This window comes from Oryza brachyantha, chromosome 3 (assembly GCF_000231095.2).
Source record: "Oryza brachyantha chromosome 3, ObraRS2, whole genome shotgun sequence".
Classification (NCBI taxonomy): domain Eukaryota; kingdom Viridiplantae; phylum Streptophyta; class Magnoliopsida; order Poales; family Poaceae; genus Oryza; species Oryza brachyantha.
This window is the reverse complement of record NC_023165.2, coordinates 10112102-10131890: the sequence shown is the minus strand read 5'-3', so window position 1 is coordinate 10131890 and position 19789 is coordinate 10112102. Positions and strand designations below refer to the sequence as shown.

General features: G+C 39.8%; 2 protein-coding genes across 3 annotated transcripts; both read right to left on the bottom strand.

Annotated features, from left to right (window-relative positions):
- Nucleotides 1-8987: 8987 nt before the first annotated feature.
- Nucleotides 8988-10600, bottom strand: LOC121053886 (non-specific lipid transfer protein GPI-anchored 12-like). Of its 2 annotated transcripts, none has more exons than XM_040522288.1 (2): nucleotides 9868-10600; nucleotides 8988-9278 (listed from the first exon to the last, which is right to left on the bottom strand). In XM_040522288.1, the coding sequence occupies exons 1-2, from the start codon at nucleotides 10421-10423 to the stop codon at nucleotides 9121-9123; spliced, it is 714 nt and encodes a 237-aa protein (XP_040378222.1). In that variant the 5' UTR covers nucleotides 10424-10600; the 3' UTR covers nucleotides 8988-9120. The 2 variants fall into 2 exon arrangements, with proteins under 2 accessions (XP_040378222.1, XP_040378223.1); XM_040522289.1 differs by having other exon boundaries at nucleotides 8988-9275.
- Nucleotides 10601-13244: 2644 nt separating this feature from the next.
- Nucleotides 13245-19101, bottom strand: LOC102713722 (mitochondrial import receptor subunit TOM40-1-like). Its single transcript, XM_006649950.3, has 11 exons — nucleotides 18800-19101; nucleotides 16874-16955; nucleotides 16703-16802; nucleotides 16524-16619; nucleotides 16387-16437; nucleotides 16092-16157; nucleotides 15349-15450; nucleotides 14499-14567; nucleotides 14340-14423; nucleotides 14081-14176; nucleotides 13245-13708 (listed from the first exon to the last, which is right to left on the bottom strand). Exons 1-11 carry the CDS (start codon nucleotides 18999-19001, stop codon nucleotides 13652-13654), a joined length of 1005 nt encoding a protein of 334 aa, XP_006650013.2. The 5' UTR covers nucleotides 19002-19101; the 3' UTR covers nucleotides 13245-13651.
- Between the last annotated feature and the right edge of the window lie 688 nt (nucleotides 19102-19789).

Genomic DNA, 19789 nt, shown 5'->3' with positions numbered 1-19789 from the left:
AAATTTATGATTGAAAATTTAAATTTTGTCTTATAAGCATAAATATAAACGAAATGATGGGGGTACTCTTCTTATAGTTTGTTTGTCCTCAACCTGAATCATTTATGTTTGGACTTTGGATGGATTAATATTGGATCACAACTGGGAGATATTTTCTTCTCGCTAAAAAGGAAAAAAAATGGGAGAAAACACCAGTCCTATTTGTCGACACAAAACGTTTCTGCTTACCTTTTTATCTATACAAATAGATGTCCTAAATATTCTATTCAGGTTATAAGATGATTGTTTTTTATTCTAAATTTATCTATGAATAAAAATAAGCATATTAATATTAATATGAATCTAGAGAAAAACAAAACATCTTATAACCTAAAATGTAGATAAAACATCTACAACACCAGATTCTCAGAAGCTGAATATTGTTTAAGAAAACTTCAGACTTCTGGAGATTCTGTGAAAAGTTGCTACTATCTAGAAGATCTTCAAACAGATCTTGTATATACGTGTTTCCCAACGGTAGTATTGGTAGGCTATTAGGCCCTTAGCAGTGTGTGTTTGGAGTGATGCCTAAAGAGGAAAGAGAAGGTTTAGGCATCACTCCACACACTCCACACACTCTGGTAAGTGATGCAACTCCAGGTGATGTCAAAAAATTTAGGAGCGAGACATATACATGCATCGGTACTTAGAAATTAAACAACTATATATTCATTGTGGCATGCAGTTGAAATCTTAATTCCCACACATGCATCATCAGCAGATATTTTATTTCTATGTAGGTTTCACATCATATAGCTCGATGCTTATTTTTTCCACACATTGCAGCCGAGAAAGTTGTTTGCTGTAACGGGCCCTACAAATTTAGGGGCTGCCCTAGTAAGTTGTGGAGGGTCTTATGCCGTAGCTGCAGCGTCTTGTTTATTTATGACTAGGCATGTGACCACGGAAGCAATAATTCATCCTTATGGACCTTATCTCTGTTTCGGATCTCGCCCTGCCGATCGCTACCAGCCATTCAGCCAACAAATGCTGGGGCCATCTTCAATCGTAGATCCACGTCAAAATCTTTCTAGTTGTATAATCTTTGGAGCTGTATAAAGATTTATATTCTGCAGTTAAAAATATCTGACGTATGGACTAAAATTTTGAAATTCTGAAGTTATAGAACATTGAAATGCTTTCTTTCCGTATAGGTGCAAGTCACTGCTACTGTCAATTTCTAGAATATAATTATTTTAATTTGTTTAGTAAATACTATGTTTAGATTAAAAGATTCTTATTTGATCACTTTAGGAGTTGATATAAGTATTTATAGATTGTTGCTTGCGTGCCTCCTCACGACGACAACACGGTTTTTACTGCGTATATTTTGCTGAATACTAGTGTATATTTCCAAAATTATTTTTCAAAATGGTATATTCATGCAAAAGGATACGAGAAAGAGTCTGAGTAATATGCACTCTTCTCCATCTCTTTACTTTTACCTTAGATTACTCAATTTAATTCCAACAAACCTCTACACTCCCACCGTTTCCAAAAAAATGAGGGGAGCCATAAACAAACTAGGGAATCAACCAAAATTTAAATTTATTTTATATATGTGTTTGTAGAATAAAAATGATGCTACAAAATGAACTATGATAAAACCCTAAAAATCAACTAAGTTTCAAAATCTAAAATTTTGTTGTCATTGATAAGCTAGTACTCCCTCATATTTCAATAGATAACATCATTTACTTTTTAATACATATTTGATCATTTATTTTATTCAAAAATCTTATATAGATATAGAAAAATATAAGTTATAATTAAAATGCATTTAGAAATAAATATAATCATAATAAAATGTTTAATTTTTTTAAAAAAAACTAATGGTCAAATATGTGTCAAATAGTTAACAGTAAAATAAGTAAATGTTGAAAGTGGTGCTATCTTCCACTCTGCAGCAAGTGACGATTTGACTTGGTAGATATACTTTGTTCCTCTATGCCTCCTCAACCTCCGAAACAGAGATCCTTTCAATTACTGCTTCTAATTTTAATTTTAAGGGGCTGACATATATGCTCTATTATCTTATGGACCATTTTAGTGATCTAGATCAGAGAGACCATATCAGTAATCTATGTCAGAGAGCAGCAGTTAGTTGGAGTACACTCATCCATCGACCTCTCAAGCCTCGATCTTGGTAGCATAACTTCACGAACCTTTTGCTTAAATGACAGATATATGGCTTCTCTTCCATGAATCCATCCATACAAAATGGAAGCTAGACGAGATAATTTTCCATTTTATATTCTAAAACTTTTTAGCTATCTCTAAATTCATCGATTGATCAATCATATTAATTGTATGTATGTTTATATTCATTAAAATCCATACGAATCTAGTTAGCACTACGAAGTCTTGCATCATGAAACACATATAGGACATACCAAATACAAAATTGAATACTCCCTTTGATTTTGTATGTTTGGTGCCATTGATATTTTAATCTGTGTTTGATTGATTGTTCATCTTATTCAAATGGTATATAATGACCATTTACTTTGTTATTTATTTTATAATTAAAGGTATTTTAAGCATGCATTATATTTTATATATGCATAAAAAATTTAAATAAGATGAATGAGTTCAAAAGTTATTGGCATCGAACTTAAAATAGATTATTTGTTTTCAACGTTTTGTTTCTATTTCCTTCTATCGATGTATCAGGTAAAGTCCCCGTGGCCTTCCTTAAAAAATGACGTCATCATATTTTTGCTTATGCCTATGATTATTTTATATTCAAAAATTTAAATTTTCAATCTTAAATTTAATGTTGATTTTGGGGTTTCCTCATAGTAATTTATTTTTTATATTTATTTTTACTTTTAGATCAGTAAAAACATATATATAAAAGTTTTATTTGTAAACTATTTCTGGTTTGCAAATTATTCGCAGAAGTTTTCCAGCCTTAGGGAGATGTGATTTGGATTGTTGGCCGGCCAACTGTACATTGCCGTTAAACCCCAGGCATGGAATTAACTAGTGTGACCTCACACCTCACTGACCCCTTTTTTTTTTCCAGTAATCGTGACGCGCCAGCTTTTCGCTACAAACATTTTTTGAGTACGCAAGGCTCGTAATCGACTTTGTAGTGTAAGCAGATAAGCTAGTTTTATGCCGAGCGATCGCGATAGAAAGTAATTATTTTTTTGTCAACTGCATGCCTTGCACCTTTGGTAAATTCTTCGACCACTTAAACAAATGACGCTTAACGCACAAGGCGGCTGAGACATATTATGCTATGGCGCACTCTCTAAATGTAATAAATAGTCGTAGCCGAACTTAGCAGTTTATTATCACAATCACCGTCACGTGGGAAATAGCTAGCACATTGTCGATCTAAATGTAAAGAGCGACTGATTGCTGCCGTCTCATCCTCCGCACATATATTTCCCGACAGTAATTTCAAATTTAATTATTTATATTATTATTTAGATGATCATTTAAAATAGTTTTACTATTTTTTGTCAGTTATCATTCCAATAAAATATCCATATTATATCATCTATATATATTTTATTAATATTTTATAATTATCTCCTCTTATGTTGTTATTGATCTTTTCTCTTGCGGTTGAATGTTGAGATATGAAGGGAGAAGAAAGAACATTCATGTTTGAAGTTTCTCTTGCTAATAGAGATGATCATCTATTTTTGGAGAATAGGATAAAGTATCTGCTAGAGTAACATTTTTGATAGATGATGGGTTGAAGTATATGAGATACCCGATTTTGTTTTTTTTTCTCAAATAGATTTTATGAGATCCAGGGGGTCCAAATGAGGCCACCTCATGATTTGTACTTGTTAAAAAAATACGGCAAAAATAGATTTAAAAAAATGACTATAAGGTGAAGAGAAAAAACAGAGCGGACAAATCAATTAATAACAATACTGAATTACATACAAAGGATGACATATATTTATAGGTTGTAATTCAAAGGATGACGTATATTTATAGGTATAAATTAATATAGACTTAGTATTACACTAGGGCATTTTCATTAACAAAATTTTAGGTGTTTCGACTACTGAATGTATATTCTACTAATAAATGATATAAAAGCATTTGAGATCTAATCCACGCCACGCTGTCATAGTTTTTATTGATATCGTTGATTCATCTATTGCACGTCCTATAACACTACGAGTATGTACAACAGTGACAATGATTATCTATATGTGTCAGATTAATCGTCCTGTGTGGTATCATTAATTCAAGAAAAAACCTTAATGATGTCTTCACCGTAGTTACAAAGTTTAAAATCAAATCATAATACTCTAGTACAACCCATATTTTATTGTGCGTTTTTGTGACTTTGCTAAACAAGCTCGGAGAATCCGGATTGACCGCTGCCATGGCACCGTCCCACACTCCCACTATGCCCGCGACGCCGAAGCCCAGAGTTCAAAGACGGCGCGCTCCTGGCGGACAGGTTGAACTTTAGCCCACCGCCCATGCGAGGCGTGTGGACCAGTTCGCTGCTGACCTGCTGTTCGACGACGAGAGGTCTCGTGGTCAGGGGCGTGGTTTGCTGTCCACAGGTGATTCCCCTGTTTTTTTCGATCACGCCGTTTTCGTCAAAGCTTCCTCACTAGTCACTTACATCCGTAATAAAAAGAGATTTACCTGTATTATTATAATAGGTAGAAGATTCTCGATAATTAATTTAGAGTTTGTTATCGGTATAAAAATAAATGTCTTATAAAATTAAACGGTCTAATTAGTTATATTAAGATAGAAAGCAGTATAAAGACTAATACAAAATCATCTTATTTTCTAAAAGCCTTATCTATACTATAAGAAAAATTGCGAAAAGGTTAAGTATTAGAATAAATCTTTTTTACTTCTACTTACGTTTATAAGTCAAAATTTAAATTTTAGCCTTAATTTTAGAGTAGATTTTGTCCTTTTTTCATCATAGTTTATTTTTCGGTCTTGACTTTTAGATCGCTACGAATATTATATATATAGAGAGATGGCTACGGTCAGTTGCCTCCATGAGTTGGGATCTAAAAACATATCAAATCACTTCTAAATTTCGATTTGCATTTTTAAGTATTTATTTGAGATTTTTAAAAGTGATACATAACACATTGATTATTTTATTAATATAGTACTGTCACTTTTGGAAATCTCAAAAAAATACTTTAAAATCTTCAAAAATGAAAAAAATTTACGTGCTATAAGATTTTGATATAAAAAATCTAGTGAGCCATATAAATCGAAATTTAGAGGTGATTTGATATGTTTTTGACCCCGACTCATGGAGCAACCCGTGAGTTGCAACTCACCGTAGCTATATATATATATATATATATATAAGTTTTATTCAGAAATTATTTTTTATTTGAAATATGCCGTTTGTTTTTTTCACAATCACCCTATAATTTTCTTTTCTCAAATAGAGCATAATGCTGAACACAGTTTAACTGTTACTCTGCATGTTAGCTTGGCTACGATAAACTAGTATTATCGTCTGCAGAAGAACATCAAGTGTTAATATAGAATTCTACTACTGTTAGAAAAAGTCTGATATATCAAATTAAAAGATAAACTATTTAGATTAGTTTTACTAGAGAACGTTGCAAAACAACTATATTAGTTTACAAAACTGATGGAAATCGCTCTGTTTCGATCTGAATTAAGATCACAAACCACTCCATATTTTGTTAAGAAAAAAAGGAATTACAATTGAAAATTTCGGTAAATCTGGTCAAATCTCACCGGTAATCACCGGTAATCAGTGGTTTGGTTTTTGTGAACTCCGTTGTTTTGCTAACGGAATGCAGTGTGACTCTGGTAGTGTTGTCCAACTACATGCTTGTTATTACTAGTATCTTGTATGTTTGGTCGCCAAACAATTATACAAACATGAAACATGTACAGGAGAAAGTCAACACAAGAAACTTCAGGAATTGTCACGAGTGTCAACCGTATATACACAACGACGGTAATGATTATGACAGTCTGTTGTTTGTAACAAACTACTGTAGTACTAGCTGCATATAATTATGTTTCTACATATCTCAAGTCTGCGTAATTGATCTCTAATACACTTGATGCATTGACATACTACTAGTTTGATCCAGTATATCTTTCTTTCTGAAGGGAGACATGCAATTTTTCGTTAGACAGTGATGGCAGCAGACAGGTGATCTGGTACATAGATAATTAAGAGTGTGCATGTTCATGGATGAACACGAGATTTTTTTTTGTTTGGCTTCTTGATTTGATTCACCAAACGAAGCTCCTTGGCCCATTTGGAAATAGCAAGAGGGGTAATCATTTTGGTGAACCATTAGTGTGCTTGAAGGGTCACTCTTGATTATAGTACAATCATGCCGCTAATGCACACGCCACTCTTGATTTTCAGAAACACTGTCGGAACTGCACGGTATAGTCATTCTCGATTTGCGAATGGTTGCGTCTACTAGTATGATAAATAGGAGTTCTTTCGCTGTACATACACGTGGCAACACCAGGGATTATTCCACCTCTGAAATTTTCAGAACTCTAGGTAAGCTGAATGTAAGTATGTCGATAAACAAATGGCTTGCCGCGGCAATTGAGGGATCTGATCCTGCCCGGCGCGGTGCCCCAGAAAGGATTTCTCTTTGTTATCCGCTGCACTCTCGAGATAAAAAAAACCACATGCCGCTTGCCGTCTTCCTGTCCAAGCTCCGAAGCGCGGGCACCGCAGCACCGGCCATGGCGGGCAGGCCCATGGAAGGCGTACAGGTGCGACGAACAACTGCCGGACCGCAGCGAATCACACGCGGGGGGGGGGGGGGGGGGGGGGGGGGACGACGACGAGAGCCCCGCGCGCGATGCCGCGGATTGTCAATTGGCCACTTGGGGCAGCCGTGCTCCCTGCTGATCCGGCAGCGGCTGCGCCTGAGAGGATCGCTACACGTGTAGCTGAGATCCTGAGTAGATTTCACTGTTCCATCGGCGATAGGTAGCCGCATGCGTAGGGATTCGGATTCCATCTCTGGGTTGCCTGTCGGCTTGAGATAGCTTTGGTTTCTCGTTGAAAAAAAGGAAGAAGATCCGTGTCTCATCGATCTGCTACGGTGCTCGTATGACGTATCTTTATCAGTGTTCAAGTGTGTTAAATTTCACTAGGTTCACGATGAGAGATCTAAGAGGAGACTAATAATATAGTCAATAAGCTGGTTATAAGGGCATGTTCAACGGTAGAGTCTATTGTGGGCTCTATCTCAAGCTATGTCGGTAAGAAGAGTCTATTTATAATGATACGTACAAAGGTAGAGTCGGGTGTGGTTTCTTCATTAATATAATAAAATATTTTTTATTAAGCTAGTTTCTTTTTTATACATTCTCATGCAAGAAAGTTTCCTTTAATAAATGCTAAAAGTCAACTTTAAGCCGTTGTCATACATGGCAACTGCTTTTCTCTCTCCTTCCCTCTCTTTCCTCCACGTCACCAAATTTGCTTACATGGCGTTTGAGAGAGTCAGCTAATAGTCACCTTTGTACGTGCCCTAAGACTCATGTAGTCTTCTCTTAGCCCACCCATACAATAGTTAGCTCTTTATCATTAAATACAGGACCTACATGTCCGGCCCTCTCACGTAGTTTCTTGGTTGTTGTGTCCAAACTGGCTATAAGATTACAACCCACTCCTCTCTCCTCTCCTCTCTCCTCCACATAAACATTTAGCCAACTTATAACCTACTATTATAATTGCTCTAAACATCAAGTTGAGCCAGTGCATAGTAACCGACTCTTCATCAGATAGGTTCCATCCACATGCATATGTGGTCATTGTGGACGTGGAGTCATCCGTGATCTAAACATCGAGTTGAACCGGTTCGAAAAGCACACGCGTGTGAAAAAGAACGAATGAATAACTAATGAGATAAAAAGAAGAAGGCCAAAGAAAAACAGATTTATTATTTTTCAAGTGCTTTAAATTTTTAACCTATTAATTGATTCTTTTTATTTATTAGATTTAGACCAAGATCTGTGTTTACTGTCCATATGCTATTTTGTGTGGTTTCCTTTGTTTCTGTTTGATTTCAACTTAACACTTACAAAATTAATTGATAAATTCGGCGTTCTTAGGCAATTGATCCCTCCAAAAGAGAGTAGAAACAATCCGCGTGCGTTTGCTCTCTATGCGGGCCTTGGGTCTAAACCTCCTAAACGGGCTTATTAATGTCGATCCCATGCTACAAGGCCCTCGATATCATTAATGGGCCTCAGTCTCGTACGGTACGGTCCATTGTTGCCTTAGGCCTACTCCGCATTTCTGCTGGGCTTACACTAACTGAACCCAGCCCATTCACATTGGATACTCCTTGATTTTCCTTGCAGGTAAATCAATCAATCAATCGGAGAGAAGAAGAAGAAGCAGACAAAGTAGAGACCAACCCAAAAGAGGTCGCCCTGTTGGCCACCCCGGCTCGACAGCGACGGCCCACCAGCCGCCAGCAAGCCCCCACCCCGCCAGGTCACACGAATACACCATCGCCGGCCCGTCCCCCTTTGCCCCCGTACTGCCACGCTGTTCCCCGTATGGCTGTGTCCATTCTACATGGTACACACGGACACAGAGAGTACACGCATCGCACAGAGAGTACACGCATCGCTGGTTGGCATGGCATGGCACGGCACGGCACGGCACGCAGGCCGGCAGCTAGCTGAGTAGTTACTAGCTGCCACCGCGCACCGCCGCAGCAAACCGATCGCTGGCTACGCACCGCCGCAGCGTAGCGGTCCGGTCACACAGCTCACCCCGCGCGCTACGCTACGCAGCAACCACCGCGGGCGGCGCGGCAATAACCCGTTTCACGCGACTTGCCCCGCCCCGCCGCCTCGCCGACGCCGACGCTGCTCGGCTCGGCTCGGGCGTCGCCATCCCGCGCCACCCACCCCACCGCACCCCACCCGCGGACGAGGCCGTGTGAATGGAAGAATTCTGAGAGAATTGATGAATCGACGGTCGAGCGGCGTACAATGCATGTACAGTTGGTTGGTTGGTTGCACAGATGTGCCGCTGCTGCTGTCTGTGTGTGCCGTGTGAGTGACCCGGTGTGTGGTTTACTGGTTTTACTGCTGCAGCAGCAGGAGCAGCAGCGTGGCGGGGATCACCAGGAGCGGCAGAAGCAGGTGGTGTCTTGTGGGCCGGTGCGTCGCCGGACCGCCGGCGCCGCCGATTCCGGAGGCCGCCGTTGACGGCGCGTTCGCCGGCATGCCGGATGGTCCTGCTGGGCGTTGAGACAATGTGTTAGTATGATCAATCTCGCCGTGTGAAGCAAGTGGTATATGAGAAATTTTTGATCAAACAGTTTCGTGCCGTGCTGCTTTTTGGCAGTGCCGACATCCGGGCTATCCAAAAAAAGGAGGTTGTTCGGCCGAATATTTTGATTCCTTCACTGTTCTAGCCACTGACTAATATCACAACGACTACACAAAATTGCATTACGTTGTATTACTTAATTACGTAAAGTAGCTGTATTATGCTCTTCAGCATACCCAAAAAACCCAATTTTCGCATACCGTGGAATAAAGATTCTGCGGCACCGCGCGTGCTAGATGACAGCTGATTTGACAAAGGAGGCCTATCGTAACGGGAGTTTGTCGAATTAAGGTTGCAAATGACTTGCTAATTTTGAGCTAACAGTATGTGAAATTCTAATTCTAATACGAGTAAATTACAAGTCGTTGATTAGTGCACGATTATCAAAAAAGGTTGTTCTACAGTTTAGGACGGTCACATTGCGAAAAAGAAACGGAAAAGGCGTAGCGAAAGCGGAGCGTTAAGACTGCACGCGGCGGGGAGCGGTCGTGCCGTACCTGACTCCGTCGGGAAGGCGCCGCCCGGCGGCTCGGCGACGGGCACCCCGAGGGCAGCGCAGAGCCTCGGCGGGGGCGCGTCGACGCGGCAGATGGTGGGCAGCGCGAGCGCGCGCACGGCGTCGACGCGGACGCCGTAGGCGCCGTACCCGCCCACGAGCCCGCACAGGCAGGCGGCCTCGCCGTCCACGACGCCGGCGAGCGCGCCGCAGCAGCCCTTCTCCGGCCGGGTCAGCGCGCTCCGGGCCTCCACGTAGGTGAGGCACGACGACAGGTTCAGGAGCGCGCCCGTGCAGTCGAGCTCGCCGGGCCAGGGCGGCGGCGCCGCCCACGGCGCGGCCGCTATCTGCGCCCGCGCCGCGCGCGGCTGAAGCAGCGACGTGAGCACGAGGAGCGCGGCAACGGCGCCGGCGGAGGCCATGGGCGGCATAATCATAGCCATGGCGTCGATTCTTGTGCTTCTTGATCTCCGTTTTGACATGTGGAGACGGGGGGAACGCGGGTGAGCGTGAGCGTGTGCGTGCGCTGAGAGTAACTGGGACGTGTAGTGTACCATGTATAGTACTCCTACTAGCTTATCGGCAGCGCTAGTTCGATCGGGTGTTTAGAATGGGGGCCCCGTACCATGGCCACGGTTTGCCTCCTTTGGTTCAGTCTCGTCAAGCCATGCTACTCCAATGGCCGTTCAAAAAGATGATAGTGGCCTATGGCCGCTCCAAGTTGTATCTTCTCGATCGCGTACTCTTCGATATTGATCGATGACATGTGTGTTGTGTTTCATATCATCATATGCTACTGAATTTACATGTTAGTGAATGGTACCGTAAAATATCTAAATTTCTTGTATTTGTATTTCATGTTAGTGAATTGTGTACCGTAAATGATCCAAGTTCCTTGTATCTGTATTTAGTTAGTTTTAGTCTTTAAATAGCTATGGATTCTCTTCAAATCCATGCGTTCTCCTTGAGCATGACCTCAACTACGATGCTAGATATGGGAGGGGCAAAGCCCATGCCCAGCCTCGATCTCCCCTACTAACCTTGATTCGTGCTGCTAGATAAGGAGGAAGGAAGGCACAACGGACAAATGAAGGAAAACTCTATGGCTAGCTGAGAGCGCTGATGTTGGAGAAGGGAGTGAGAGGCGGAGAAAGGCAGAGGAAACAAGAGGAATCAGGGTAAGAGAAAGAGGGGACCGGGGAGGAGAAAATTGATATTATAACATCATCAAAACATGGCTTCGCTAGTATATCATTCTACATTTTGTATTCGCCAGAACATCATATCAAATACAAGAAGTTCGTTGGAATGTGATTTGTCCTCTTTGTTGTCAATAAAAAATGGTTGTATCCACGTTCCCATATCTTTGCTAACTAAAATGCCCCTCGCTAACCAATTCAACTAGACTAGGCATGGCGGTTGACGTAACAAGCTTGTGATTTGAAAAAAGAGAACTATTATATACATTAGAACATGATTTAAAATCGGACAACATGATGCAAAAAAAATTCAGCAACTACACTGTAGCATCATTAGAAAAAACAATTATAGCATTTAAATAGTTTGCATAATTTAAATTCAACACAAATGACATCACAATGACCTCAACAAAATGTATAGTTCATTCAACTGTGTTGCGATCGAGGTTGGGCTAACGTCACGTTGACGGCTTGTTGTGCGTGATATGGGATGAGATGGGTGCTGTAACCTAGGAGAGCGACTGGACGACGAAGGCGAGATGAGATCGGAGCGAAACGACATTGTCATGGAGCGATGGCAGCAACAACGAACCAGTGGTGGCGATGGAGCGGCGACTACACGATGGGATAGGGTGGCGGTGGCAACGCGATAGGGATAGGACGGCAGAGGTCGTGCGATGGGGATAGGGCGGCGAAGGCGGTGCGATAGGGACGGGTTTACGGAGGCGGCGCGATGGGGACATAGCAGTGGTGGCTTGATAGGGACAAGGCGGTGGTGGTGACTACACATAGGGACTAGGCAACGGTGGTGGTGGCTACACGTAGGGACTGGGTGACGGTGGTGAGTATGCATACGCAATGGGACGGGAAACCCTAGTATCCGATTCCACTCCTTTGTTACGTATATCACAAGAGTGTTTTGGTCGGTTTTTCAAGGACACAACACAAAATTTCTTCAATTTAATGAAATAAGAACAAAATTGTATTCTAGAATGAGACCAAGTTTAAGAGTGGCGTTTTGACGAATGCAAAATGTAGGATAGTATACCAGCGAAGCTATATTTTGATAATGTTATAATAGCAATTTTCCGAGGAAAGAGCAAGGGTGGCTGACAGGTAGGCATATACTTGAATTTATAGTTTATTGCAAAATGTATAATACTCCGTCCCAAAATAAGTTTATATTTTAGGTTTTCAATACAATGTTTGACTTTTCGTCTTATTTGGATTTTTTACAATTAATATTTTTATTGTTATTAGATAATAAAACATGAATAATATTTTACACGTGACTAATTTTTTTGAGTTTTTTTATAATTTTTTAAATAAAATGGATGGTAAAATGTTGGACAACAAATCCAAAAATAAAGTCTTTTTGGATGGCGATGGTACTATTTTGTTTTCATATTTCAGATTATACGTGAACACACGTGACCTTAAACCTGACTAAATTATTGCATAATCATGACATTGGTGGTTGTGTAGAGCCAAGCTGTTGTTCGTCCTTGCTCTATTTTGACCTTCACTAATGGTCTTGTTCCTTGATACTTAAATAAAATTTAAATTTGTCCGGTTCAGGAGTTTGTTAGGAAAAACAGCCCATTAAATAAATCGATTATTAAATTGTCCGGTTTAGAAGTTTATTGGGAAAAATAGAATCATTAAAATTATAACTGTGTTCTGTAAAGAGTTCAGGTGCCAAAAGTATTTTGTTTGACTGATTCGCACAATTCTTTTGTTGGGCGACAAAAAATGGTCAAGTTTCTCCTATAAAAATATTGGTGCTTGGTTATTATCAGCATTAGCTCATTCCCCTTCACGGAACATAAGGCGGAACGCAATTTTACATTTTTATGCGCTAACAGACCATAAAAAGCACATTAACATTCTTGGGGTGTGATTGTTGGCATCATATTTACAAACAAAAAATAATATATAAATAAAAATTTTATATACATATTCTTAGTTATCTAAAAGCCAAAGATCGAAATAAATTACGGTGAAAAAGAAACAAAAGAAACTCAAATCAAATTTTTGCTTATAAGTATAAACAAAAGAAAAAAAAAAGATAGGAATGCTTATATGCTTCAGGAAAGTTCTGACTCAGAAGCAATAAGTGGCTCAGAAGGATCCTAAGTGACTTATAATTTATGAACATACGGTGCGCGTGCGAACTGAAAACATGGAACATGACATGACCTTTGAATGCTATCTTCTGCAGCTCGTGCAAGATGGTTATTACACAAAAAGGACGAGCGTTGGAAACTCTAGGGTAAAATTGACACATTGCCGGAGCCAATACAACATTATTAACGTCGTACAGCTTGTTCCATCCAAGATTGAACAAAGAATCATGGTCTCCCCTAATGCCCTTTTTATCTAGGAACCCAAATGAGACAACCTCCATCACGCCAAAAAAAGACTGTAAAAGTAGCAACAGCATTCCTATATTTTCCCAACCCACAAGGGCAAGAACCTGGTCACACGTAACCCGAAGCCTGAAGTATTGTGAACATCCTCCAAAGCACATACAACCAACTACAGAAGTATCACATATCCTCTCAGAGCCATTTCTGTGGACATATTTTACTCTCCTACTGTCATTCCAAAACCAAACTTGTAGTTCTTCTTTGGATGGTCAATCTGCAGTACATAACATAAATTCAAAAAACTTGCTAATCCAAAAAAAAGAGAGAGCAGATTACTCACTTCTTGTTAACATTTTGTGTACTATTTCTCTTGTTTTGGACATGTCTAAAGTCAAAACATATCCTAGAAAATATTTAGATTAGATGTATAAAAACTAATGTGCATTATATTTGTCTCAAATATTACCTTTTTAGTAATCTAGTTTCTCAAGTATTTGTTGATAGAAATTACTGTTCAGAGTTGCATTTCAAATACCATGTTAATGCCCAAAACAATGTTTTCATGACCAGGGAGAGTATCCACTCTCCATATAGTGGCAAGAAGCGAGCATGTTAGTTGGGACTGTAATTAAAATTCAATTCATACCTCTGCAGAAAGAAGAAAATTAACTCCCATGTTCAATCTCTCTTCCAAATATGCAGCAACAACACCATTTGAGTCAATTTTCCCCCTTAGTCGGCACTGCAGTATGATTCATTGATAAATTCAAAAGTACCAAACTGAAATATCCAAGATTACATGGCTTTGTACATGAATAGATGTAAAACTGGATAAGCTCAAGAAAGAATCCATTGCTATTTGTAACTTGCTACTTGATACAAAATATAGTGATATAAAGACTAACCTGCCTAAGCATATAGTCATAACCAAAGCTAGAAGTCACATCTCTTGACATGTGGTTATACATGAAGTCAGACGCAAGGGAAACCTGCAGAACAATATCTTTAAAATCAGATTAAAATAAAATGTGAATTTTCTGTTGAGAATAACGCTGGAGCCCTACCTTCTCAGAAACTTTCTGGACATAGCTCAAGGCAACTATACCAGTACTGGCAACCTGTAGAGTACCCACCTACAATGGCAATAAACAGAAAAATCTTGCTCAGCTTACACCCTCAAGGTAGCTAACTTATATTTGTTTAAAACAAGAGGATATGTTGACAAGGTCATTAAATCTGACAACTGAGCAATGGCGAATAACAGTGTTTTTACAGTTAATGGTGAAAGTAAAGGGCCAGCTCTTGCTTCCTAACAATTGTTTTTATGGGAATGGATTTTATTCTGATGGCCTGTTTTGACAAAACTGGCCCAAACAGCATATTTGCAAACAAAAAATAATTTGTAAATATAAATTTTACATGCGTGTTTTAGCGATCTAAAAGCAAAGGCTGGAAAATAAACTACGATGAAAAACCTACAAAATCAACTCCAAATTTACGGCAGAAGATTCAAATTTTGGCTTATAAGCAAAAGCAAAAGCAAAAAGCTGAGGCCCTCAGTTTGAACCAGCTCTCCTCAGATTGGCAGGGAAACACTAAAGCATCCACCAAACCTGAAGGATTGGATCTGTTTCCATCCATCTAAACAACTTAGGGGGTACTGAGCAAGCAACTTAGGAGGAAGTGTCATAGTTTTCTAACAATAGCAGAACTCCTGGAGTCTGAAAAGGTGTAATCGAGAACACATGCAAACAGGTGTATGGTTAAACCTCAAACATGTATACAGGTGTATGGGATGAGTAGCTACATGGTTAAACCTCAATCAACTTGACTATCTTACAGCCCTAAACAGCTCTCGACCCAAAACTGAATTGTGGAATCAACTATTGACAAGGTCTACAACAAGCTCCTTACCATTTTGTCTGAATTATATCGAGAAGCAAAACCAATTCCTGACTTCCTTTGGTGGCCAAGCCAGAATATTTCAGTTCCCATTGACAAATTCGGTGTAACACTCTGAAATGCAAAAGTTCATTGCTTCACTGTCAAGAGTAGACAATATCAAACAAGGAAAATTAACTTCACAACTATACTTGGGCTAGATAAATAAACTAATTTCACAATCATACTCGTGCAGACAATTTACCATAAACATAAATCAGAAAATGGTTTAGTCAACATGAACATGTATCTGCCCAGTATATATGATACCAATCCAAAACAAGAAGAGTTAAGAGACAATTGTAAATTGTGAGCCATAATTGCATGACTGCATATTTCTAACAACAACTGAATGCATAAATCTCAGTTCTGATATGATATTTTCAAATTTACATCAAACGTAATACCTCAATTTCATTCAGTCTGTAACCAAACAGTATAGTTTATTTCCAATCATAATCTCAAAGGCAGAGAAAGGATCAAATGAACCAATGCAGCAAATAAACAGGGCACTAAGGGTAACCACAATATCACCAATTTGAGATAACAAGATATTAAGATAATTACGTTTCCTGCAGAATCTAAACAATAAATGAATAAATGAACAACGGAGAAGCTCAAATATGATCATTTTTATTTTTCCTCTACCTAAAGTCCTGAAATGACAATGTGAGACACTTAAACATAACCGCACATTTGCAAGTAAAGGTGCTTACCTGAATATAATTTGCCCCATAGAACGCATTGTTTCCAATTTGGAACTGTGCTCGGTAATCTGTCCCCTATACAGACTTGTGAATTGTTAAGAGGACTACAAATATAAGATGGAAGCAGGGAAAATTAACACAAAGTACATTTATAATTTGTAATGCTAATAACTACTCCCTCAGCCCCTCCATCTCAAAATGTAGCTGTTTCTGGCTATGAATTTGGGCATGGAGGGAGTATCAAGTAATTCAATACAAACTATTGAAATTCACTTATTGATGAAATGCAGTCTTAAAAACTGACCTTGTAGTCAAAGTTAAACATTCCTTGGGAGTAATGCGGCTCATGAGTAAGCTGGGAGAGAGAATTTCATAAGCCCAATAAATAAAAAAGATAGGCCATCAAACAAAAGATTAACCACAACATTCAAATTCAGGTACCTGTGCATTTACTTTCAGAGTGAGATCATCTGTCAGATCACATTTCACACGAGCATTCAGTCTTCCATCTGTCATCACCCTTCCTACGAGAATCAACTGTAGAAAAATCCATTTAAAATTTTACAATTTACAAAATAAAACTATGCAAAAAATCCATAATATTTATTTACATCACAAACCTTTGGATCTATAAAATTGGCACCGAATTCATAATGCGCTGTTGGAACTTTTATAGTTTCAGTTGACTGAGATGGAACTTCTAAGGAACCCATAAAAACACTGTTGGCGTTGTCAGATTAAATTATCCAAAAGAAAGTGAAACACGTATCAATACTATATGTTTCCCTTACCTGTGGCTAAGTGAGAACTTCTGATTTAACCCTTTTGTGAAGTCAAACCTCAATCCTTCAAAGAGCTCGGGTTTCAGTGACACTGCAAATGGACAATGTCATTAGACCTCACAAAAGAAATGTTCAAGAGCCAAATTTCACATAGGAAACAGCATGTGTGCACCAACTGATCAAAGCACACAATCAATCCTTTCAAGATTAACACTGCAGTGAGGGTAACACATGCAGAGCGTTAAGGTGGGTGTTGTAAGGACAGAGTTATTGTTGCAGATTCGAGTTCATTATTACAGCATAGTGTGGTATACAAAGCAAATAAACTGCAGAAGGAAACTGTGGATGAGTGTGGCCATCGTAGTAGTTTCTTCTGCAATTGTTTGTCGTTGTTTAGGTTCAAATGCAAGAAGTTGAATGCACTTGCAGATAGGGGTGGGTGTTCGGTTTAATCGGTCTGGTTTCTTCGGTTTCTAGAAAAATCAATTTTCCAAAAATACTAGCCAAGAAAGTTTGTAAGGAAACCTAGCTGACAAAACCAAATAAAATTGGGTTGGTTTTACCAGGGATCAGTTTTATCGAGCAAGAAGGAAATACCACATCAATCCTTAAACGTGCTCCTGCTCGTGCCGCTCGCCTGTCCTCCTACTCGTGCTGCGGTCATGGAGAGGATGAGAAGTACCGCTGCCACTCGCAGATAGAGAGACAAGAGTTGGCCTATGGGTTGTGGACCTGTCTGTCTATTTTCCTCTAGTCTCTCAAGTTTGGGATTTGAGATGTCAACGTGTAGCCCAGGTTGAGCTTTACAGTCTTCTCAGTTTCCCGTCGCTATAAACCGCGAGGAAGACTGAACACTGAGGGACAGAAAAACAAAAGCCGCAGCTCCAACCAAAAACCAATAAAATCACTACTTCAGATCGGTGGCCAGTTTTCAGTAAATGTGTGCCCACCCCTACTTTCAGGCAATTATATTTTTGAGATTACATAGGTCTGAATGTAAGAACTTGAAGACACATTTAGAGAACTGTTCACGAGGCTGCAGATCTGATATCTGATTTTTGGGTTGTCTAAGAATGTGCTCAATAGGCAAAGTGTTTTCCCCTTAAAGTGTGCCACCTATGTTTGATCACCTAAACATAAATCCATAATATCATATTTTCTCATTCATCTGACAAAAAGGTTTGATAAACTCATAAACATTAGGAGCAGCAATACATTACTTAATAGTCATCAGCCATTAGGTCTTTTGAAAGAACAGGAAAGACTCAACAGCAAACCTATACATTAAAAAGTTAACCCCATCCCTTTATAAAGGGGGGATTGCTCATTGTAGCATACTAGAATGATAAGGTTGCTCCACTAAGAGACTAGGGTAGTGACTCATGGTGTGAATTGTGGTAGTACTGGAGAATACTGTCATGTGGAATAAGATACCACTGCAACACTAGTAAGAGTGGACAACATGTGCAAATATCGCATGGACGGGAGTTTGTAGAGTGCAATCCACCAGCAATATTCAATAGCAATCTCAGCATATTACAAAGAATAGTAATTCCAAAGTGCCTTCAGACTCCAGAGTAAAAAATGGCTGCTGACAACGTCATCTACTGCGCTATACAGAGGGCATTCTATTTCTATTCACAAATTTTGTAGGACAAACGAATTTGCCAAACAAATTCTAGGACACCTAATTGAAAAAAAAAACAATGGAAGCACAAAAGAACTACACATTTCAGATCGAACAGAAATTTGGGCCATCGAATGACGTTAAGCAAGCAGTTCGCGACCAAGCATCCGAGTAACACACCACTTTATCAGCAACCACGAGATAGCACACATGAATAAGGCGGCAATTTGACAATGCCGCAGCAATTCCTACGCAGTAGCAGTCAAAAACAGCTAAAAACGGAGGAGCGCTAAGGATGGGAGACGAACTGAGGGCCTCGCGCTGGATCTCCTCGAAGGGCACTGGGCAGGGGAGGTTGAGGTAGTCCACCTTCTCCTCCATCTTCTTCTCCTCGCCGTCCGGCTTCGGCGGGAGGATGCCCGCGAGGCCAGCCCCGTACGGCGGCGCGGCCATGTGGGGCTGCACTGGAGGCGGCGGGGGCGGCGCTGCGGCGGAGGCGACGGAGCCCATGGCGGCGAAACCCTAGATGGCGGGGTTCTGGATGGGCTTTTGGGGTTGCGGAGGAGAGCGCGTGGGCTCTCGTCTCCCACCTCGCGACGCGGAGCTGGAACTTTTTTGCCTAGCCCCCTTTTGATCTTATTTTTCTTTTCCCACTCGCTTTAGGTCTTGTTTAGTTCCTAAAATTTTTCTTCAAAAACATCACATCGAATTTTTAGATATCTAAATAAATTATTAAACATAGATAAATCAAAAAACTAATTACACAGTTATAAAAGAAATCTTGAGACGATTCTTTTGAGCCTAACTAGCCCATGATTAGTCATAAATGCTACAGTAACCACATGTGCGAATGACGGATTAATTAGGCTCAAAAGATTCGTCTCGTGATTTCTAGGCTAGCCGTGAAATTCGTTTTTTCATTCGTGTCCGAAAACCCCTTCCGACATCCGATCAAACATTTGACGTGACACTTCTCCCAAAAATTTTCTCAATCTAATCAGATTAGATTGAGAAAATTTTTGGGAGAAGTGTCACGTCAAATGTTTGATCGGATGTCGGAAGGGGTTTTCGGACACGAATAAAAAAACGAATTTCACGGCTAGCTTGGAAACCGCGAGACGAATCTTTTGAGCCTAATTAATCCGTCATTCGCACATGTTGGTTACGGTAACACTTATGGCTAATCGTAGACTAATTAAGCTCAAAAGATTTGTCTTAAGATTTCTTCCATAACTGTGTAATTAGTTTTTTGGTTCATCTATATTTAATGCTTTATTTAGATGTGCAAAATTTTAATA

What these genes read in the sequence shown, in the direction of transcription:
- LOC121053886 (XM_040522288.1), bottom strand. Translation starts at nt 10,423, where the DNA reads ATGGTACACTACACGTCCCAGTTACTCTCAGCGCACGCACACGCTCAC. An exon ending in CGCCTTCCCGACGGAGTCAG is followed by an intron (nt 9,279 to 9,867) that starts GTACGGCACGAC and finishes CTCAACGCCCAG; the next exon opens with CAGGACCATCCGGCATGCCG.
- LOC102713722 (XM_006649950.3), bottom strand. Translation starts at nt 19,001, where the DNA reads ATGGGCTCCGTCGCCTCCGCCGCAGCGCCGCCCCCGCCGCCTCCAGTG. An exon ending in TCCAGAAAGTTTCTGAGAAG is followed by an intron (nt 14,424 to 14,498) that starts GTAGGGCTCCAG and finishes ATTGTTCTGCAG; the next exon opens with GTTTCCCTTGCGTCTGACTT. An exon ending in ATGACTATATGCTTAGGCAG is followed by an intron (nt 14,177 to 14,339) that starts GTTAGTCTTTAT and finishes ATCATACTGCAG; the next exon opens with TGCCGACTAAGGGGGAAAAT.